General features: G+C 44.3%; 1 protein-coding gene across 2 annotated transcripts in view; it reads right to left on the reverse strand.

Annotated features, from left to right (window-relative positions):
* The window catches only part of TBC1D2B (TBC1 domain family member 2B), a 285,950-nt gene that overhangs the window by 151,204 nt on the left and 111,038 nt on the right, over positions 1-23,708 (reverse strand). For both annotated transcript variants that reach the window (XM_078685205.1, XM_078685204.1), the window contains one exon: positions 14,069-14,458. In XM_078685205.1, coding sequence (XP_078541331.1) covers positions 14,069-14,458 — 390 coding nt within the window. The remainder of the gene's footprint in view (positions 1-14,068; positions 14,459-23,708) is intronic.

Here is a 23,708-nt window from a genome sequence, read left to right on the forward strand (position 1 = left end):
AGGACTTCTCTTCACTGATTTTTAACCATACTACACAGACCCCAAAATAAAGTGTTTTTAGGGTATCAGTGCAGTTCTTTTGAATTAAACTCACTCTTTTTTACCCTGCCCACACACCCACACTCACCACTGTGGAGTTTCTCTTAAAAAGAACTCTCATAAAGAGCCTTCTCCACCCGCATGGGTGTGTGAGGGCACTTCTTCAAAAAGGAGGAATTCCCCCGCCTTAGTAATCTTTTTCATCTAACTTTATTTATGAGATAGTCTCCTCTACTAGTCCTTTTAGTGACCAAATCGGCCTGCTTCTGTCTCTCTGTAGGAACAGTGCTTTTACCCCTACCTTTGAAATTGTTTCCTACATACCCTCCTCTGTAGAAGCTTCTTAAGGGAGAGGGTTGCGTGCTGGACTTATATGAGGAAGTGTTAAGGTCAGAGGATCAATGTTCCCTCTAATTTTTTTCCTCTGTGTGCGGCAATGGAGAGTCTCTGTGCGCTGCAACCATGCCTATGTGCGCCAGGAACCAAACCGCGCGTGTCTGCGGCGCCAAATGGCACTCAAAATGTTTACTTTAAAAAGTGAAAAGATGTTGCATTTTCACACATACAGCGCCACAATAAGTGTCTTAAGGGCAGTTTGCATTTTATTGCCTGTATTTTCATTGTTTTGTCTGTGACTGCTGTTGTCTGTCTTCCCTGCTGCCTGTACGTGGTCCGTGCCCCTTTTTCTTCCTTCTGTTCTCAGCTGCCCCAATATTTCTGTATTCTGTATTTTGCCTCTGTGCCATTCGTTTTTTGTGCCCGTCTGCCATCTGTGCCACTAGTTTTTGTGCCCCTTTTGCCTTCTGTTCCACTCGTTGTTCCCTCGTTTTTTGTGCCTTTTCGCCCTGTGTTCCACTCATTTTTTGTGCCTTTCTGCTCTCTGTTCCACTCGTTTTCCCCTCGTTTTTGTGCCTTTCTGCCCTCTGTTCCACTCGTTTTTTGTGCATTTCTGTCCTCTGTCCCACTCGTTTTTGTGCCTTTCTGCCCTCTGTCCTGCTCGTTTTTGTGCCCTTTTGCCCTCTGTCCCGCTCGTTTTTGTGCCCTTCTGCCGTCTGTCCCACTTGTTTTTGTGCCTTTCTGCCGTCTGTCCCACTCGTTTTTGTGCCAATCTGCCCCCTGTTCCACTCATTTTTGTGCCCTTCTGCCCTCTGTCCCACTCGTTTTTGTGCCCTTCTGCCCTCTGTTCCACTCGTTTTTGTGCCCTTCTGCCCTCTGTTCCACTCGTTTTTTTCCTTATTTTTGTGCCCCTTTTGCCTTCTGTTCCGCTTGTTTCCCCAGCCTCTGTGCCACCTGTGGCCCGCCCTCCTGACTGCCCACTGTGGCCTTTTGTTTAAGTATTGCTGTTAATCAGAGCCCCTTTACGGCTCCGATTAACAGCAATACTTAAACAAAAGTCCACAGTCTGTCCCGCGCTTTACTGACAAAAGTGTAGACACAGTTTCCAAACACAGCGTGTGCTAAAGTACACGCTGTGTTTGGAAACTGACTACGCTTTTGTTAGTAAAGCGTGGGCAGACGGTGGCCTTTTGTTTAAATGTATTGCTGTTAATCAGAGCCCGTGAAGGCCCGCTCCCACATAGCCACAAGCCCCACCAGCCCCCCTGCCTCCTTACCTACACTCCTCACGTGCCTCATGTTCGCGCCGCTCGCTTCTTTCAAGCGGCTGGCGGCGCGTCTCTCTCGCACGACGTACTGTGTGCGCGCTCCACGCGAGGCGCTGCGCACTGGCGTGAGGGGAGGTGTGCGCGCGCCCTAGAGGGAACGGTGCTGAGGATGTAGTTTTGGCCCCCTCCTATAAAATGAATGGCGAAAGGAGCCTCTGCTTGATGGAGACTGAAGCGCTCCCATGGATTTCGCCACACCGTGTCTTTTTTCATATTTTCTAAAGCCTCATAAACTTGAGGTCTGAAAATATGTTGCTTGTCAAAGGGAGTGCTGGACTTATGGTTTAACCCCTCCCATGCTCATGACGAGATCAGCCGGTAGCCGTGTGCTCATGGCGAGCTGAGCTCGTCATAACGGCTGCAACACTCGCACGCGGGGCTAATTGCCCCGCTGTGCTAAGCGTTCTAAAGAAACGGGTGTGGCCATGACGAGCTCAGCTCGTCATGAGCACACGGCCATCGTGGCTCATGACGAGCTGAGCTCGTCTTGAACACCGTGGCGCTGTGCGCGCTCCCCACCCCCCAGCACAGCGGGGGAATTAACCCCGCAGGCAAGGGGTTAAAACCTGAAATCCTAAGCCAGGCATATTGATGTAAAAGGATGCTGGTGTTAACTTCACTGGCTGCAGTGTCATCCGCGTCTAGAGCACATCTAATAGAAGAATGAGATCTAAGTTTCCCTTCGTGGGCAAGGTCTTGTGCCTTTTTCTTGTGCTCTTCTGGGAGGTATTGAAGTAGGCCTTCCATCTCGTCTCAGTGTGCACTGTCATAGTAGGCCCTGCGTGTTGGCAAAGCGCCAGTGGTTAGCGGCTTGAGCAGCCACTCTTTTACCAGATGCATCAATTAATTTAGACTCTTTATCCGGGGGAGGTGCATCTCCAGAGATTTGTGAGTTTGCTCTTTTACGAGCATTAGAAACTACCAGTGAGTTTAAGGGTAGCTGTCCTTTAATAAAAACAGGATCAGATGGTGATGGTTTGTATTTCTTGTCAACCTGGGTGTTAAAATACGGGCACAAACAGGGTCCTTAAAAATCTCATCTGCATGCCTCATCATGCCTTTCAACATAGGGAGACTCTGACTAATCCTATGGAAAGACCCTAGTGTCTCAAATAAAAAGTAGTCGTCTAAGGCCTCTTTGAGCAGTCACTCCATGATAAGCTGCTGCCCTTGAAATAGGCTCTTGATAAGAAACGTTATCAACTGGAGGTGATGGTCTTGCAAGGTATAAATCTGTATCATTATCCATGGGTGGATTAATATTATAATCATCACATGGATCGTTTGTAAAGGAAAGTTATCATCATCATGTCCTAAATCAGGCTGTGTATGAAGGGACCTCTGTGGTGGTCTGTGGAGTGGATCTGAAGCTGGAAGTTGTGGGAATGGCAAAGATGGTGGTGGTGATGGCAAAGTAGGGTGGATAGGACTTGTAGCAATGTCCTTCTTCTTAAGAGGAATCTTAAACCCAGTGTCTTCTGAACTAACTTTGCTTTTTGAAGGAGTTTTAGCTAAAATGTGTCCAGTATCTAGATTGATGTATAGCTTTTTCTGTTTTGGATCCAATCTGTCTTTCATGACATCTAAAATCGGATCTGGGAGATCTTCTTTTGATTTTGGAGCCAAAGGTTTCGGTGCCGAACTGGACTTGCTCCTTTTATCCATCGAAGCAGGAGGTTTCAGCTCTGAACCGGTCTTGTGTTTGGAAGCGGAAGATTTTGGCTCAGAACCCAATTTGTCTTTCCCAGTGAAATGGTTCGGATCCAAAGACTATCTGTCTTGACTCGATCCCGAGCCGGAAGGCTTGACTATGTGTTTTGGTGCTGTGCCTGAGGGCAGATGCAAAAAGTAAAATTGATGGACAGAATGCAGAACAATGTCCTACGTTCACCCCAGTACAGAGATCTGGGCCTAAATCCATCCTTTTTTTGCTCACCATGCCATTCCAGTTTGGACCCAGCCATATGCAAATGGGTCTTAACCCTGCACCCAATGGGAACAGTCCAGCCCGAACTGCCAGGCCAGGTCCTCCCTGGACTGGAAAAAAGAATCCTAGGCCCGGTTTCGGGCTTTCAGACATCAGCCAGGATAGCTTCGCTCCAGTGGCATGGAGAGCACGGGACTCACGTCTGGGCAAACCCGTACCACTTGGGGTGACAAATGCAAAAAGTACAATTAATTAACAGAATGCAGAACAATGTGATACATTCACCCCAGTACAGAGATATGGGCGTAAATCCATTGTTTTTTGCTCACCATGCAATTCCAATTTGGACCCAGCCATATGCAAATAAGTCTTGACCCTACACCCAATGGGCGCAGTCCAGCCTGAACTGTCAGGCCAGGCACTCCCTGGACTGGAAACGAACATCATAGGACTGGTTTCTGAGGGCAGGGCGTCGGAAACATTGTTTCGGTGCCGACCAAGGCCCGGAGGCAGATGTGGTGCCGAAGCCTTATGTTTAGTGGAAGAAAGTTTATGGGGTAAGGGGGCTTTAGTACTCGCGCCACCCTGCCCCGCTGGAACGTCTTCAGACTCCAATTCGATTTCTAAGTCGGAACTGGACTCTGGGACCGAGAAGGCCCCCTCTTCTTCTGCAGCTGTTGCTTCTTCATGTTTGATTCTTCTCCCAAGATATCTGGAGTATGTTGAGTGTTTTGTCGCTGCATTTCTCGTCGTCAAGCCCAACGATCCCGAAGAGTCTTTTTCGATCGGAACGACCAACAGGCCTCCCAATCTTCTTCTTTGTGCTCTGGTGAGAGGCACAAGTTACAGACTTGGTGTAGGTTGGTGCGGGGGCACTGCGAGTGGCACAGAGAACAGAATTGAAATGGAGTCCGTCCATCAGCAGAAGGCTGGACCGGCGCAGCTATGCCCGAAGGCCGCCCACTATGTTTTCAATCGAAGATGGGAACTTTTCCAATCGAATCGAAACACGGAGAGAGGGAAACGCGTACAAGAACAATATCATCGAGAGTACATTGAATTGAGCACCGAGGGGAACCCGAAGAAGGCATTGGGTATACGTAAGGTCAGACGTTTGAACGAAGAGTGGTAGGCTCTGGGTTTGTAAGTAGGGGATCTATTACTGACGTGGTATGGTCCTCCATATTTAGGAACTCAGTCGCAACAATAGGCTTTCCCTTTCCCTCCACAGAAAGCCTTCGTTCGACAGATAAAATCTCCTTATCCAGTGCGTCAGTAGCTCTTAAAAGAAAGGAGTCTAAAGTGTTCGTAGGCTCACCTCAATTAGTTGTAGTTATCTTTTTCCAATTCCCCAACTCATGTACATGGTTGAGCGGGAATGATGGGAATCTGAGAAGCAGTGGAACTTCAGTTTAAATAATCACAGGCAACCACATTTAGAGAGCATCATGGGTCCAGAGGGAGCACAGAGCGTGAGATTTTACTCTTCCCAAGTACAAGATTCACTCTGGAGGTGTGTGAGACAGTAGCAGTGGTACGAAGTTTCATTGCTTTCACTTTGCTGCTAATACCAGTCGGAGTGAACTCTGATTTTACCCTCAGTTTAGTGGCTTAATCCAAACCAGAATGGAAGAAAAGGGGTTGCACATGGGCAGGGAAGCTGGTTAACATGAAGGAGATAAAAACATCTGAAAGTTTAAAACAAGACTTCTTGTAACGGAATGGTTTCGCTACAGTCAGGTAAGACATTGGACTTTGAATTCAGATATTAGGCCCGTAGTTGAAAGGCCGCTAACACGATACAAAGGATAGGCCATAGTGAAATGGGACAAAAACAAGCATTGGCAAAGCCAATAGGTCTCAGTCATTCAGCTGTGTATTATGGCGTAGAGTGGGTGTATGTGGTCTGGAGGGAATTATGTGGGTTGGATTGGAATTATTTTTTGTGGCATTGTGTAGCGTGGAATTGAATGGTGTTGAGTGGAGTTGTGTGTAGTGGAATTATGAAGTGTGGATTTGTGACAAGGTCTCTGCTGAACACATGCAAGTAAAATCTATAAAATACACCCACCTAATATTTAAAGTTATATTTTTATTTTACTACTGGGTTTATTGGTTTACATTCCATCCCTTAGGCATGGCTTGCGTGTGACAGCAATGCAGGTGAAAAGCAAAATGCCCAGGGAAGACAGAGGTATTATGCGGAGCAGGAAATAATAGCAGCTTTTAAAAAATGTTTAGAAATTAGAACAAACAACCTGAACTCTTGTTCGAGGCCAAAGTCCGAGTTCGGGCTGTAATATTTCCAACAGGTTTGGCAAGTTAGGCTCACATTGTTAATGTGAAGAAAACGTTCCCTTTAACACAAACAGTCTCTTTATGCACTGGCCTTGTCATGAGATGGCAAAGTTATATATTTGGTCTTTTGGAAAGCGACCTAATTAGTCATAAAATAAAAAGGAGGCTTGCGTGTAATTAAGGCTAGTGCGGAATTTCTCCTGTGTGCCCATTAGAGGGGTCATCTTTGTATGCAGTATAATAAAGGGCATATGTGTCTTCAATACCTTTGTAATGTGTCATTGCTTTTAATTTGGAAAGTAAAAAGGCTTGTCTGGATTCTAAAAAAAAAAAATGAACAGTGCAAAACGGGCACTCCACACACAACCAAACCCCCACATGGAAAACCATAAGATTTCATGCATTTTAAAATGTAAAGTGCACTTATGGTTTAAAAAACAGAGACAAAAATAGTAAACTGCGATTCGTGTCTGTATGTTTTTTTATTTAATAGAGTGGAATCTAAGGTGCGTTTGTGGACCTAATGATGTTTTACCCCTGTGGGATCGAACGATATCGACAGCTGCGAGTAGAGCCTTGGTCATTGTACCTTGAAAAAAATGATAAAGATGACCAGCCTTCATCAATAAAATGTGTTTTTTGTTTAGAATGTACATTACAAATCTAGTCTTTGTTCATTTGTAATTATAAGAACATTATTCAACCATAATTGGGCTGCAGAAAAAGACACTTGTTGGAAATCGGTTACTTAGAGATCTCTTCTGGTGAGTGAGCGTAATTTTTCAGTTGGTAAGTTGGCTGGATAAACTCTTTGACCGTGCACTCATTATCCGTCTTCAAAAAAGTTAGCGCATAAACTTTTCATTTCGAACTGCTCTAAGCGCTCCTGAAATAGACCCTTACCTCAAATTGTTGCTAGCCAAAAGCTACTTTATTTTCATAGCAAAACAACGATTTACCTTCTTGGCTGAATTAAGAATGTCTCCCTAGTGTTATGAGACTGCTGTGGTTTCTTTAGAGCTATACTACACAGATGCTTTAGTGAATCGCTTTGTGCAGCTGGTGCTGGTGACATGCAATAAAAGGCCAACATAGCCGTATATTTTAGCTAAAGTCCATTTCACTCAGTAGATGGATAGGTGAAGATAATTTTAACAAACGGAAGAGTGAGGGTTCATAACGCGTGTGACTTTAAAGGGATGTTCAACTGAGAGCCTGCTGAGTAAGAACTGCACACCTGGTACAGGGCTGGTTGTTATGTAGTACGATAATTCACTGTGTTTTAAAGCAATGCGGAAATTTGGTGAAAGGATTCTTATTTTATGCACTGACTGTATAAAAAGGTGTTTGATATTAAACTGGGAGTGCACAGGTCAATATTGAAAAATACCTATGGCAGAAAGGGCAGTTCTTGATAGATGTGCTCTGAGGAAGGCATGCATTGGATGTGCGGAAGAAAAACTAGTGAGCGACAAAGCATGCTGCATCGCTTGAATTATTTTTTAGGTCTCGCAGACCTAGTGATGGAGCGCGCATGCGCTCCTCTCTCTGCGAGGCTTATTGTGATTGAGATGATTTCGGAGGGGGACTTGAAGCCCCGCCCATCAATCTTATTGGCTGGCGTCATCATTTATGTTAAATGCTGGCCCCCGATTGAAAGTGAGGCCTTTTTGTTACCGCCCTGTCTCTTTGTGGCCCCGCCCATACCGACTAGATCGTTTGCTGGCGGCGTTACACAGTCATCGATATGTAGGCAGTGAGCACTATTTTGTTTCATTCAGCCGCACACACTGCTCAGCAGCGGCGCTGCTTCCCACATGGTGTCCAGCCACGCACTCTGGCCGGAGGTGCACTCGCTGTTCCGGCTGCAAATAGTGCGAAGAGGTGCGCTTACTTTAAATTAAGAGCCGCTTCATGGAGCAGACCCTGGTACCGCTTGTTTTGTTATAGCGCGTAACTAGCCCGAGGGCGCTAGTAGCGACCTCCTGTTAAATTAATGTTTTAAACGGTCACAAAAGATATGTCGTCAGTTTGGGAGGCCATGTTGTTTCTTTCCTCGCTTACGTTTTTGATTTCGAGCATTTGCAGCCGTTAGACTCCTCTTTCTATTGGAGTCACTCCGCCACATATGCCAATGCACCATGCGTCAACTAGGCTTGCTTGACAAACACTGCAAGAATAGTTTAACAGATATTTCTGGAGCAATGTATTGTAATAATTCGTGCCTCGCTGCGCCGAATGTCCCTAGAAGCGCTAACCTGTCCCCATCAGTAGCAGCTGCCCTCGTATTCCCCAGAGGAGATGGGTGTTTTCAGTTCTATTTCGCACTTCGAAATTAAAGGAAATTTTTTTAAACGTTAAAGTATAAGGCAGCTAATGTAGTGCTGCTGATACAACAAAGCTTTTGCAGAGCGAGCTGCATGTATGAAAAAAACACGGCGAACCCGGGGGACTTTCAGCCCCTTAATCTCTGGAGTCTCAAAATGTTGCGTTTGTCTAAGCGTGGGCACTGAAAGCGATAGTGGGAAGCTGGAAGCTCCTATGCCTGCTTTCTGAAACTGCGAGGTACTCAGAAATTTCCAAAGGGTGCTTTTCGGTCGCAGCATTAGCTAAGTCTCTAAACGGATTAACATCTCCATGTAATGAGTCTGAGCATTTCAGTGGGAATCTCAAAGCAGTAACGCAACGCAAAATGATGGCGTCCCCTGTAGAATATGAGGATGGGCTCCGAGTCTCCCATATCTCTCAGACAATAATTGGCCTTGGGCTGAATTGGACTCCCTGAGGGGTTGGGGTCCTTGAAGGGCCGGGGGCTCTCTGCACCGCATCTCTTCATCAGCCTTTTATTCCCGGTGTTAAAATGTCTCTTTTCTTTTATTCCTGCTCCTCTGCTTTATGCAAAAGGGGATGATGGACGGAGCATTTGAGCAAATCAAACACTCACCCCCAGTCAACTGATCTGGGTTTAATCCATCACCATTCTTTAGCTCACTCAGCCACCCCAGTTCAGACATGGCCATATGCAAATCAGTCTGACCCTGTGCCTCATGGGAACAGTCCAGCCCGAACTGCCAAGCCATGTCTTCCCTGGACCGAAAACAAGCATCCTGGGACCGGTTTCGGATTCATAATCCTCATCAGCCAGGCTATCTTGAATCCAGTGGCAAAGTGAGCAAGGGACTCACGTCTGAGCATACCCTGCCACACTGTGTGGCAGGGTATGCTCAGACGTGAGTCCCTTGCTCACTTTGCCACTGGATTCAAGCAAGCCAGGCTGAAGAAGGCTGGAATGCCAGAAACCGGTCCTCGGAAGTTTTGTTTCCGGTCCAGGGATGACATGGCTTGGCAGTTCGGGCTGGACTGTTCCCATGAGGCACAGGGTCAGACTGATTTGCATATAGCCATGTCTGAACTGGGGTGGCAGAGTGGGCTAAAGAACGGTGATGGATTAAACCCAGATCTTTTGACTGGGTGTGAGTGTTTGATTGATTCAGATGCTCCGTCCATCACCACCCCCTTTTGTACCTCTGCTTTATGCAGCATATTTCACTTAATCTGTTCCTCCCATGACTCATCCCCTTTTCATGCTCAGGCTCTAATTTTCTTTGCACTTTTTCCACTCCCATGTCTGACCCCTTCCTCCCGCCCCTAGGCTTTTTCTTTCATACCTCTGTACCTGCATCTCTCTCCCCGGCCTCTTCTATCTAATTTGCATCTTACTGTCTCCCATCATCTCTCTGTCCTTGTCCTTTCTATGATCAGTATATCGTACTGTATATGATCAGGGACTCCTAGAAAACAAAATGTGGGGGTTAGATAGGTGCACGTTCCCTCTCTCCCGTACCATCCTGTCCTGCGGAGCGCACCTCACTGGCCTGCATATACCTCATTAGAATAATAAGGTGGGATACCTGCAGATACATATCGACCCCTAGTATGACAAAGTATACACACACACACTCTTGCGTGGAGTGTATGCGTCTTTACTTCCAACAGCACAATACTAGCTGCTTTGAACTTCAGAGCAGAGGTGCAGTCACAACCTGGGCCTACTTTGGCTGTAATTACAGCAAAAGCAATGCCTTCTCTGCAAGCTGTACCAAAAAGTGCACCCACAATTAGAATGTGCTGCACGGAGGGCTGGTAGTTCAGCATTGATGGTCTTGTGGAGGATAGGCAATGAGAGACTTGGGGCAACAAAGGGTCCACTGGCAAGTTCTATTCCACAGGTCAACACTCACTAGGCCATTAGGCTAAATGCATCTGTACACTCACTAGTTCAGCCGTTTTCCTTCTAGGTACTTCACTTCCTCCTCTAAAAATATTATGGTTATTCAACCGTCCTAATGGCAACATCCACACCAGTGAATCCTGACCTGTATTATAACAACTCTTCCCCATGATAATGGTGCCAGAGCCCCCAGTTGCCACCCACCACCAACCATCTCCACTGGTTCACTACTCCGCCTTCCAACGACTGGCTCCTGCACTTCCTTAACTTTGTAGGTTATCTTCAGAATGCTGGTAAAGGCTTGCAGAGCTGGGCTTGCGGGCTGTGTGGGGGTGCTGGCTCCATATTGAAAGCGGTGGGCAATGGTGACAGACCCACACACACACCTCATGTATGCAAGAACAAAGTACAGGCACTCGCACACTCAGCCACACACTCACAGCATTCAATATGTTTAATGCGTTTACATTTTCCATACAAATTCATTTTGACTGGCAGACAATATGTTTCGATTTTACAAAAAATACATTCTGCCTAATGGCGAAGGCTCCACTGGGCCCCTTTGAGTTGAACCTGCTACTACTGGCTTAGTTCATAGCCTTCCCAACTTGACCTGGTCACAGGAAGTAGCCCTTATCACTTCTTTGTCAGGAGGACACACTGACTGGCATGAGAAGAATAGTGTGAATGATTGCGTGGGCCTTAATTAGACCCTGCACTTAAAATCACAAAGTGGTGGGGTCTTCAGCAACAACTCCACCTATATAGAGGCTCGGTGCTCTCACAATCTCCTCAGTAGCACAGCGGCACCTGTCCTGCCCAGGTAGATAAACCTACCCTAAGCCTGATATGCTGTCCATCAGAGCACCGGTACTCTCCCTGGCTAAAGAGAAGTTTTGGTACTGATGGGTAGATAATTTGGAAGTGCCGGTATTTCGTACTGGTGAGTACCGGCCCATTTAAAGAATTGACTAGTAGACTTTCATTACATCCATATGTACTTCATCATGTTGTGTTTTGGGGTGTGGCAGTCATCTGTAGATGCTGTGTCGAAAATATAGAAAACAAAACTGAACAATAAATAAAACAAGTAACTGCTGCTTTGCCCTATCATGTTGTATGGTGCAATGTGGGGTCCATCTTTAAAGTACAGAAAACAGTGTGTTTTATACTTTTAGCGTGGCTCGTCGCCACTTCAGGCTTTGCCAGTGTAGTATAAAAGCATCCAACAATGGCAAGGCCATACAATGCCTTTTATTTATATTTTATTTTTTAAAACATAAGTAAAAGGCATTGTCATTTACAATGCCAATTGTTTAAACTCACGTAAACGTGAGACCTATTGCATTGCAAATACTAGTTTTTTAATGCCAGCATGCAGTAAACAGCTGAGAGTCAGGGTGCTGTCTGGATCACAGCTTTTTATCAGGAGGCATGTTTGTCTTTAAAACTAATCTCTTTTGTGAAACAACCCCTCTCACGATGTAAAAAAGATGCATTCTGCTGAAGTGGGATACACAGAAGCAGAGTCGCCGAGGGCTGTTAGCTACAGCACAAGATGATGTCTGTGCTACAAATTCTCCACTGTTCTAGAGCGAGACCAGCGCAAAGCCAGTTGTTCGCTTAATGCCGTCCCCACACAAACCAGATGGCGGATGGCTTCCGTGCGGCAACTACATCCTATACCATGGGCAAAGTAAAACAAATGGTCCGAAATACCCTTTCATTTTGAGTACAAGGATAGGGTTTGGATTATTAAATTTCAGGTCAAATAAAGAAGGAATGTTCAGGGAGGGGAGGGGGCACGGAGCAGGCGCCCTCTGAAAAGAAGCTTCTGACTTTTGATCGCGGTCTTTCAATGCTAGCAAATGTGACAAGATAAGAACAACCTTTACATGCATGTTTACAGAAACGGAGCAGAGCTCTAAGGAAGTGGAAACAGGACCGATTGTGTGAATTACTTTTCAACAAAAAAAAATGGGGAGAAAGAATTGGACAGCGACGATGGAGCCAGCAAATGGGAAGCCTGTGGGCGGCCTGAAACCCACAAAGTATATCTCGAAGAGACAGAGCACCTGCTGTCAGGCTGAGACCTAAAATTAATTTCTAACATCTATATGCGCTTACAAGGGTATGAAGAACAGAAGACACCAGGGAAGCCGAGATGGGAACATGAATTAGGCCATTCTTTGTACAGAGGAGAATGAAGAGAAGTTTTCACTAGGACCCATAACGCAGCAGCAGTCGAAAAGGAGACCATGATAAGGTTGCTACTTATTGGTATTATATCCTAGAATAGACTCTGGAAATAGTCGAACATATAACTGAGAACTGATGGAGAGGATGTGGAGAAAGGGGTACCCTAGTGCACCTTTTAGGTTTATGTCGTACACCACAGAAATATAGAATTTGGTGTTGGTCTTTGTAGTCTCAATGTTTCATCGGGCCACCCTAATGTTCCCAACATATGTAATACCAGGCGATCAATAAGCAGACATTTGATTTTCATTCTTAAAGAGAAAGACATATTACATCAGTGTTATGGGCAACAAAGCAAACCAATATATGATTTTTGAAGAAAAGAAAATGGAGTACCACAGACATTGGATTTACAGGATATGGCACATAATGGATATGGAGAAACCCTCAGTCATCATATTTGAGAAGCCAGACGTCTATGAGAAAGACTGTGCCCCATTTGTAGACTTCCTGGCCAAAGAAATAACCCCGGGGACTCGGTCATAATAGGTATGAACGGGGACAAGGACCCTTGATGCTAGTTTAACTAAAGCGCTACTCCTTGATGCCGGAGTCCTCAGTGATGCATATACTCTCACTGTGTAATTTGTGAAGTAAAGTGGAGCCAATGATAGCAATAGCCATTCATTGCAGGCTGTCTGTCTGAAGCTTTTTTCAAGGCTGTGTTGTAGAGTAGAAGTGATTTTACATTAAGATGCCCATCTACACTGCAGGATAAAAAGCCACACAATCTCAACTACAGGATTCATGAAACCAATATTTAGATCCACTGAAAAATAATGAAAACATTTATCAGAAATCTGTTTTGAAGAGCTAGTAACAATTATCAATTGTGCTGGAGCTTTACTCTCTGCCCACAGTTGTGGGAAATATTTCAAATATCCTTAAGAAGAAATGGTCCAGAGAAGCTCTCTGCTCATCCAATGAGTTTTCAACAAGCATCAGGCACAGAGTTTGGTAAGGAACCAACAGTTCTAGAGGACAAAAACTCACAACAGATGCGTTTGTAAGAACCAAAAAGCAAAAGGGGCATTTTTTAAAGAAACTGTTAGCAGAAGGTCTATCAATTGGATACCCTCTCCGCTAAGAATGTAAGCCTCAAACTTATGTTCTTCAGACAAAAAAATAAAATATTATACATTTGTATTGTAAATATACACCTTAACAGTATTAGATTTCACAGCAATTTTAGGCTTGGAACTATCTCCTGATTGAACATATACTATGTACCACAGACATTTTTTCACACAATCTGTAATGCATCTTTGTGAAAGTTCATCTTCAGAATTGAACACTACCATTTTATCAATTAATTGTACAAACAATATTACATACATGTTTGCCACTTTTTAAAATTCTATTACACATATTTCCATAGCTTGTTCAATTCTTTTTTTTTTTACTTTTTCACTGTACACATTTCACAATGCTATAGCATATGTTTTTGGTCTAATTCCATGCAAATATATTATATTGTTTTCTCTCCATATAGCTCCTCTCTGTAACAATTACCATAAACTGGGTAGGGAAGGGACATGCTAAATAGATAATGGGCTTCGTAAAAGCACAGTTTCGAAAAGCTACCTTGCAAATATATTTTTTCAGGTTCAATTCTCCTTCTGCTTTTATTATTAAAGCATGCAATCCTACCTTCAGTCTGTCCAGTTCCTGTTCATCCAGTTGGGCAGATGATGGCACAGCAACATCCGTTCCAGCTGGGGAGAATGTCCTGTTCTCAAGTTCACTGAGCTGCCGAGATAGCTTCATAATAACTTCATCTTTGGCCTGAATAGTTTCCATCAACATGCTCAGCTGTTCATTCAGTTCTCCAACTTTGGATTTTAGATTTTTTAGTTCCTGCTGGACACTGTCTTTTTCTAGATTTTGCTTTTCAATAAGGTTGTTGAGACCAAGAATCTGATGGTCTTTTTGATGCAAAAGCTCCAGTCTGTCCTTTGAAGCTGCATCACAAAGAGGACTTGCTAAGTATTTATCATACTGAGAAGACCGAACCGTTTGCTGTAATAGTCTGACTAGTTCCTAAAAGAAAAGACATTCAAAGCATTGTTTAAGGAAACAATTGAATCTTCAGGCAAGATTTCAAATTGGAATAGATTTTTAATTGCTTTTTCACAAACAGCCCAATAATACATAGACTTTTTGGTCATCATGCTTGTGACTCTTAAATTACCACCTATCTGAATTAGGCAAAAATAAACATGGCAAATCTATTCTATGATGTTTTTCTGGACCAGTCCTTTTGGCTTGGTTTAATGAGCAGTGGTTCTTTGGGTAAAACTGAACAATAAATGAGTGCATTTCCATATGGGTTATTTGGTTAGGAAACCTTACCACGAATCATCAGCCCAAGTATAATAAATGCAAGACAAATAACAGGAACATTTTTGAAAACCATCAAAAGTTATAGAGAACTGTTCACCACTGTCCCAGTCCATTTAAAAATCAAACAGTTTCGTCCTGTTGTGTGGTGAACCGCAGAGAATGAGCTGCTGTTGGTCTCTGCACCGGATTCCCTGATTCCCTGTCGGACCTCCCCCGTTCAATCAAACGGTTTCGTGCTGTTGTGTGGTGAACCGTGGAGAATGAGCTGCTGTTGGTCTCTGCACCTGATTCCCCGATTCCCTGTTGGACCTCCCCCGTTGGATGGAGTGGAGGAGCTGCGTTGGTCTTGCGAAGCGGTGAGGAACGTGGGACGTTTGGTCAGGTGTTGGAGGAGCCGCTAGGGAGTTCACGGGGGAGGCTCTGAGCTGAAGGTGAGGCCCAGCTGCAAGGCATTGTTTACGGTCTCGTGTGGACTTTTGCCTGAAGTTGTGTTGGTCACGAGCGGGCAAGAACTGGAGCAGGAGGGAAAGAGGGGGAAACAAAAGAGCCCAGGCAGTGTTCTTTCTTTCGCTGAAGGAAAGAAGAGGAGGGGGATTTGGGGGGCGGGAGAGAAAGACAGACTGGATTTTTAGACTCTCAAAAACTTCAAAAACTGTGGAAAGAGGCTATGAGCTTCCCCGTTTAATGCTGGTGTTTGCTGCTGATTTATTTATTTTATTTAACTTTAAAGACTGCACGTAAAGTAGCCAGTCCTCTCTGGCCATACCTACTGTGCTTGCTTGTCTGGGGGAGCGGAGAGACAGCGCGCCTGCCACCCACGGCTATCACCATCACCATTGTTGCTGGGAGGTGGGGGACTACACCTCCCAGCGTGCTTAGCGGCACATCATGAGGAAGTTGTGGATGAGCCAGGAGGCGCTTGAAAAGGCCCTCAGGGCTCCCACGCCGTGCCTGTGCCTGGGCCAAAGGCGGGCCCGTCTGTGCCTGTCAGAGGCTGGAGGAAGCTGGGTTGGGCCACCCCCCCTGAGAGGTGGTTCACAACAAGGTGTGTTGCTGTGTCGAGGTGAGTGCCAAAAAATATTGTGACATGGGGAAGCGCACCACCACACCAACCTCCTGCTCCACCACTACCATAGACAGTATGTTAGAGAGAGCTGTCAATATCGTCACTACGGAAATTGAGCTACTAGAGAGGCGACTATCCTTGGGACTTGTAGCACCCCAATTCACTCCCTTGGCAGGGGAAGACCAGGTTTATCATATTGGCACTCCCCTATCGCCAAATGTAATATTCATCACCACAAGATACTCACCAACCCAGAGAAGTGGCTGTGACACGAAAAGTTATCAGGGTAACAATGGTAATGAAGTTCCTGTGGACGATCGAGCTATGGGTCATGCCAAGGACATTGTCTCAAATAAAGATGTTTCCCCAAACCCGATAACTACCGGAGCAAAAAGAAAAAGAACCATAGCTAAACCAACCAGCTCCAAGAGAAAACAACACCCACGCTCAAAGTAACAACTATGCACAGCCTTGAGCTCATGGATCCAAAACACGGTGGCCCCTGCAACTTCAGCAAATGTGGAAGAAACATTAATTCATTCCATACACACGTAAACTGAGAATACTGTAGCCCCTACAATTCATATCCGACCTGGTGACTTTTCAATTGACATATGAGCCCATTAGAGACCTGGTGGTCAAAAACTTTAACGTGCTCTGGAAACTCCTAGTTTGCTTGGAGACATTGATAAACAAATCAAACGCACGCACTAGTACATCTCAACCTACAACCAAGTCGGGGTGGGTTCAGAACCCTAAGCATTTTGGTGGGGAGAACTCAAATGCTCAACGGCAAACTTCGAATTTTACATCCCTCCCTTTTAGAGATGTCAACGTAATATGCAGTAAAACCAAAGATAGTTCACCGTCTCAACCTATACCTATGCCCAGTGGAAATATCCACAGGGCATACTGATTACACTAACAGCCAACATCTTAATACCCACACAGCCAATTGTGCAGCCACCACTAATCCCTTAAACTCCGTCCGCCTCAGGCGTGACAATCAGAATGCTATCTCCACCTCAGAAAACAATGATACCGGGTCATCTGCAAAGCCAAGGGGCGATGTTCTTAATTTACCACCCGCAGCATGTCCCTATGTCCTAGTTCTAGCAGGTGTCCCCCGCCTAAGAAAAAATCAAAGTGACACCTGGGACCAGCTGCGGAACAAAAGCGCTGCTTGGTTGGTTAAACATAAAGGCTTTCGGGTGGCAAATATTGGCGAGATCATAATGGTGCGTAGGGTTGGTTGGGTAGGACCATCAAAAAAAGAACATTAATCGAGACTGTGTCGTCATTAATTTTAGATGATCGTCACTGGTAAAATCAATATTGATGACACAGGAATCCAATAATAACTTCCCAACCCTCCTATGGTCATTGCCCCTGGGTTTTTTCTACAAGCCAAACCAGGGGTCAAATACCTTTACCATTTCTCCACACTCCATGCATAACAGATTTTTTGCCTTGTTGGGGTTAGACAGCCTAGATTGACTGCCACTCACTCCAATACCAGTTGCACCTGCCATAAATGATTCCTTGTCAGATTCCTTGGAGATCATTACCCCAAAACCACATGATCAAAATGATCCAAACTTGCAGGTGCTCAGCTGGAATGTTGCAGGTTTGGCCTCCAAGTTAAGCTCTGTAGACTGGGTCAATATAGTCCAAAGATATGATACATTAATGTTCCAAGAAACATGGAGTACGAGGGAATCATTCTTAGAAGGCTTTGCTTGTTTTAACTATATAGTACCAGTCCGCAAAGTAGGTCGTCCATCTGGTGGCCTTTCAATTTGGATTAAAATTTCATCAGGTGGTAGCAAAGTCCCTACCTATAAATAATTACAATTTTCAAGCTCTGAATTATACATGGGAAGCCTCAATCTGCTTTATTATTTTTTATAATAATGATTTTGTAAGTCATCCTAACATGAATTTTATTAATTTGTTTGATTTTATTGCTAATTTGCAAAATCAGAACCCGCGCCATAATTTGGCTGGAATTTGTCTTAGCAGTGACTTTAATGCTAGACTCTCAAGAGAAAATGGAATAGCTACCACATTTATGCTTCATGAGCTTGCATGTAAAAGAGGGATGGAACTGTCAGATCATTTGTCTACCTGTAATTTACTCAATGTGATGGAAATCGCAGATGCGTGCCAAGATAATAACCGCTTAATTACTACCTATTGGGGTCGTGGTTGCGCCTCAATTATTGATTATGTCTTTATATATCGGCCTCTCTGGAAGATCTTTTATTAAAAGCAGAGGTCTTATGTACCTCGCAGGGCGATCATAACCCAATTTTAACAATTAGATTCGCCCCAGACCAAGTCTTGGCAAAGAGCCTGGGCCAAGTAATTTAGAGGCTTCGACTGACAAATTAAGAGTAATTTGGAAAGGTATTGATAATAATATTCTATTTTCTAACATGATAAAATCGCATCCATCACTCATCGAAACCTGTCTGTCATTCAGCGACCCTAATCCAGAGGTTATCAAGGCATTTAGTGATCTGTGCGTTGGCATTAAACAATTAATCTCTAGGCCTGCGTTAAACATTATCCGCGATCCTATATGGTTCAACAGTATCTGCTCGCGAGGAAATAGAGAACTTCATGTAGCACTGACAGCAAGACCTAGGGATGCAACTCTTATTAAATCTGTTCGGTGCCCTGTTGCACGTTTGGCTATTTTGTACTTTATACATGCCAGTTCACAATCCACACACTTGCCAGCAAGCTCAAATAACTGATGTATCACAGAGGGCAACAAACAGTCTAACATTGTAACAAACACATTTTAGATTTGCCCACACCATGCAGTCTCAAAACCATCAGAGTGCAAGGTACCCTAAATATATCTAAGTGTGGCTTACCATTAAGCCTTGGACATAGAAGGCAAGTCCTCCAGCGCGATATATCTCACATAACTGTACATCAAAAATCCGGTTTTGGTCTACCATCCACGAGCAAACTACCCAGAGTACTGCAAGGCCATACCTAAGCACTAAGACATACAGCCAATTGACATATTATTGGCTGTATGTCCCCATGAGGAATCCAGACTCCTGAAAATTCAACGAAGATGGCGGGTTTTGGGGGGATAGGTCTTCATAAAAGTTGAGGATTTGTGCCAGCATCACAAATTTGAATGTCTGGAGATTTCCTGTTTAGCTAATAGTTAGCTTTAGGCAGGGCAAGGAAAAAGATGCAAAAGGATGCACCTTTTAAATATTGTTTAAATTCACGGTGTTACAAATTTAAAAGAAAGTGACAAAAAATTGGGAGATTGAAGGATACAACTGCGGTGACAAAAAGAGGAACCATATAAAGAAAGAAATGTAGAGAAGTGTGCCTGATCAACGAAGAAAATGAAAGCACGATTGAAAGAAACCAACATTGGTAAAAGGAAAGAGAAACCTAGCAAAAGTAGAAAGATGAAGAGAGTGAGGAAAGGAAGAGTAAGAAGGGAAAGAGATGAGGAACGAGAAAGAAAATAAAGAGAAGAAAAAAGAGAAACATGAAAGATAGATAAAGAAACAAGAGCAGTGAGAGAGGAAAGAGAAAAATGTGGTAGGACGAGAAAGGATAGGAGGAAAAACACAGACAGAAAACTGTCAAAAGTGCTGAGAGGCACATGAAGGAAGAGAAAAAAAGAGGAAGGAGAAATGAAGGGAAAAAAAGCAGGAGAAAAAGTGGAGAAGGAGGAGAGAATACGAAAGAAAGAAGGAAATAAATACATGAAGGGGAGACAAATGAAAAAGACAGGAAACAAAAAAGAGGAAAGAGAAACGGAGGAGATAGATGGCAAGAGGAAGGAGAACTAGAAAGTAACAAAAGGAAAGAAAGAAAGTGATAAAAAAGAGAAAGAAAAGGAAAGTCACATGCAGAGGAGGAAGAGAACAAGCATTTACAATGCAATAGGTTTCGCATTGACGTGAGTTTGAGCTATTGACATTGCAAATAACAATGCCTTTTTTTTTAAAAAACATAAATAAAAGGCATTGTTATTTACAATATCAATAGCTCAGACTTGTGTCAATGCGAGACCTATTGCATTGCAAATGCTGGTTTTCATTCGAGTCTAAATGAGCATCTTAATCTGTAGCTGCACAATTATTCTGACCTAATTAGCTTGAGTGGGGGTGGGGCAGGTGGCGGTCTGCTCTCTGGGCGAACCACAACCAGGTGTGTTCTGTGCTGGAACAGAGGCACGTCAGCCGCTGCCCTGATAATTCACAGAGACATAGTTATCCGTGTAGCAGGTGCAGTGACGCCGGGGCAGACTGTAGAAGGAGCCACAGTCACCCTAAAAAGGAACCTGTTGCAGGAAGTGGAGTGAGGCGCTGCTTCCAACTTCCGCTCACACATTTCTCCGGCCCCTGTACGCCCGCCCCCCACCCTGGGGCACCCAAGGGCCGTGCGGGGAGTTATGGTGCCTCTTGAAAGGTTGTTTTATATCCTACAAATTTGCCTGTTTTTTTTTTTACATAACCGTGTTATTGTAAATATAAAACAAGTGACGGTTTTCTGGTGTATGTTAATGTACTGTTGCCTGAAATCCTTTCTGACCTTAACAACGTTAACAGGGAATTAATGTGCCTTTATTCTGCATGTCAGGTGCTGGCAAGTGCAGTTGAGAGATGTCCATGGTCCATTGAGGTCCTAAATCAAGGATGCTGTTCATCAGATGTAATGTGCGCCGTTGGAAACCTCTTGTTCCGTATATATGATGGAAAGGCTGATATGTGCTACCGATCTTTTTCTAGCACTACTTTGAGACAAACATGTTCTTTGACCTACTTTTGGCAACCTCATCAATACATTTCAATATAGCATATTTCACGAGTCCACCCAACCCCACATCATTGGTTGCATGTGGACAAATGTGGTGAGTCTCATCTTGCCACTCCATGGTATTATGAAACACTGGGTTCCAGCATAAGATGCTGGGACAGATCACCTGCAGTCAACAGCCCATATCTAAACAACAGACAATGGCAACCTAATGGGCCCTATCTCCAGGTAGAAGAGCGCAAGTGTCGAGGAGTAGCAAATGATTAACTGAATTCACACTCCTTGAATACCTTGGCGGTAGCCTGCGTCACAGACATGCAATCTATACTACATCCCTCTAGAACAGTATCTAGTACAACTGAGCTGCTTCGGGGTCCCTTCTTCAAAACCTTAGACCTCTTATCCAAGACTGGATTATGTTCAATCCATACCAGTTGCCAGACTGTGTAGTCTCCATCCTTTCAACACCTGGTTTCTATCCGCTCCAGGCAGGCAAATGATGTTTTCCTTCGGTTGTGACCTCCTGTAACTCCTATTAACCAAGATGTGTCTACAAGTTCTATGTTCTTGTCATCAATGTGTGGTATACCAATAAAAAGGTGCTCTTTTGCCTTGGCCGGTGGTGGGCTCCAAACCTGAAACCATGCAGTATCTTCTAATTAGCTCAATCTACATTTAAAACCCTCTTCAGCTCCTGTCGCCCAGTTGATTTGTTAAATCTATTATCTGCCCACAGTCCAACTGCTTTGCAGCTGTGAACCCTCTGTCTTTACACAGTTGTGTCTCGTAGCCATTTTCCGTTATCCCCACATCTAAGTCCTTATAGTCGATTCCCTCTCGCCTACCATGTTTAAGTCATTCTCTTTTCCTCATCTTTAGCCCTCTGCAGCTCCACGACCGCGGCTTGGTTGTTTGTGCTTTGGTATAGGGTTGGAGGTGTGTAGTATCTCCGTCCAGTTTGTTGTCTTCGCTCACCCAAGCTTTGGTGGTGGACTAAAACCACTTACTCCAGGCTGGTGTGTTGACTATATCCTTCCTCTCCATTGGCGACAGCGTTGCCACCATAGAGCCGGCCCCAATTTGGTGCATCATCTATATTATTCCTCTTCTTAGCTTGTGTAATCAACACCGTTCGAAAAGATGTGCTACCTTTGCCCAACCTACTCCCACCTGTCAGTTTGTGGTCTTTCACCTTTTCCCATTCGCCACGTTGGTTTATTGTCCATGCCTGCCTCTACCTTAGCAATTGTGTTGTAGATATCCTCCCTTCACCCTGGCTGCTTGATAATCTCCAGCCGCTTAGCGTGTGTTTCTATGAACAATCCCGTCTGGTGTGTGTCTTGTATCATCATAAAAACCCACTTAGGATGATGGTACTCCGTATATACTTTTCGGTTCTCCCCTAGTGTAGTGTACGGTCTGTTTTTCAACAAATAAAAACTCTTCCCGAAAACAGTACGTCATACCGTATTCTACAGAACAATTGTGTATTTTATGTTGCTTCATGTTTCTGATCAGTGTTTACACTTTGTACCTGTACGTCTTTAATTTAAAAATGAGATTAGCGGCACGTCTCTCAGCCAGGCCCGGTTCTACAGGGGCGGCGGGTGGGCCAGGCCCACCCAATCATGGCAGAAGAGGACACAGAGAAGGCACCTGCTAAATGCTTCATCAATCTCAACTTCAGAAGTCGAAATGTTGATTTCACTGTCTTTAAAATTGAAATTGAGTTTTGGGGTTAGAGGATGGCGAGCAAACAAACTAACAGGTAGAGCCGAGCTCAGGCTCTGGCTTGGCTCTTAGAGCCCATGCACAATCCGAGCCCTGAAAATGTTTGCTATGTAAAACATACAACAAACATCGCGTAAAATATGATACACTTTTTAAAATTTTGATGAGACTGTATTTAACACAAGGAAGCTTTGACATAAATATGTCACACTATAGCGCTGCACTAAGAAGCACTTATTAAAAGTGATAGTTCTTAAACATGAGCTTATAGTCAGTCATTCCAGCCCTGTTCTCACTGGTGAGAGTGCTACTAGTGAACCAACAGGCAAGACTTTTGTCACGTGGACCCTGTATGTGGCCCACGTTATTATAGAGCAACATTAGTCTATTAAATGAACACTACAGGTTTTGTATAGTTGGTTTCATGATTCATGTTTTTGAAAGTGCTTTTATGTGCAAGTCTGAGTTTTGGTGAAATAAAATATTTGCCCAAGCTCACACAATTTAAATGGAGGTGCTGAACTTGATCCAGGTTTTAGGTTTTCATTTTGTACAAATCAGCCGCTAAATGGCTATTTGTCTCTCCTATGTTGATGCTTTGTTTTTACCTCCCAGGTTTTCTGCGATTTAAATATAGTGTGAACTCTACCTGGAGATATTGAAGCGCTTCACATGAACACTAGTTACATTATTATACAAGGTCACATTCATTTCTTTTAGGCACTTGAGAAATAGCCCAGAATCACAGGATGTTGAGCCAACGCCATGACTCAAACCTAGCTTGTCCAGTTCCAAAGTTGCAAGCTCTAGCTGTAACGCCACATCCTGGGTAGATTGAGGGTGGCAGGCAGAACGTACACGATAGCTCGGCTCAGTATTAAACAGGCACTTGGGAATAGTGGAACTTGCACTTATACATTTCCATTTCAAACATTTTCTTATACATTCATGAAATGTTTACACAAGTCAATATTAGGTCGTACAGTTAGGGCGCAAACCTACATAAACAGTTCGCCAGACTCTCTCATACCATGCTTGATTGTAATTTGTTTACCCTCCCACCTTGCCTCCCACAAACCCGTCTGCGGCCAGTTCGTCCTGTTTCTACTCGAGAGTTCGACTCTCCTTCTCTTCTGCCTAGAATATTAGTGTCGGTCATTCCACGCCCACTACCGGTACGCCCTCACCTCATCTGGTGGTGCACTTGCATAAATAAGTTCTAATGCTATGTTTATCCGCCAGCTCTGCTCGCACCTGCAATGTACCGTCTCTCCCCAACTTCCCATCATCATTTAGACCCCCATTCCACTAGCTCTGTAAAATAAAGTGTTTCGTCGTTTCCTA

Source organism: Lissotriton helveticus, chromosome 3_2, assembly GCF_964261635.1.
Source record: "Lissotriton helveticus chromosome 3_2, aLisHel1.1, whole genome shotgun sequence".
Classification (NCBI taxonomy): domain Eukaryota; kingdom Metazoa; phylum Chordata; class Amphibia; order Caudata; family Salamandridae; genus Lissotriton; species Lissotriton helveticus.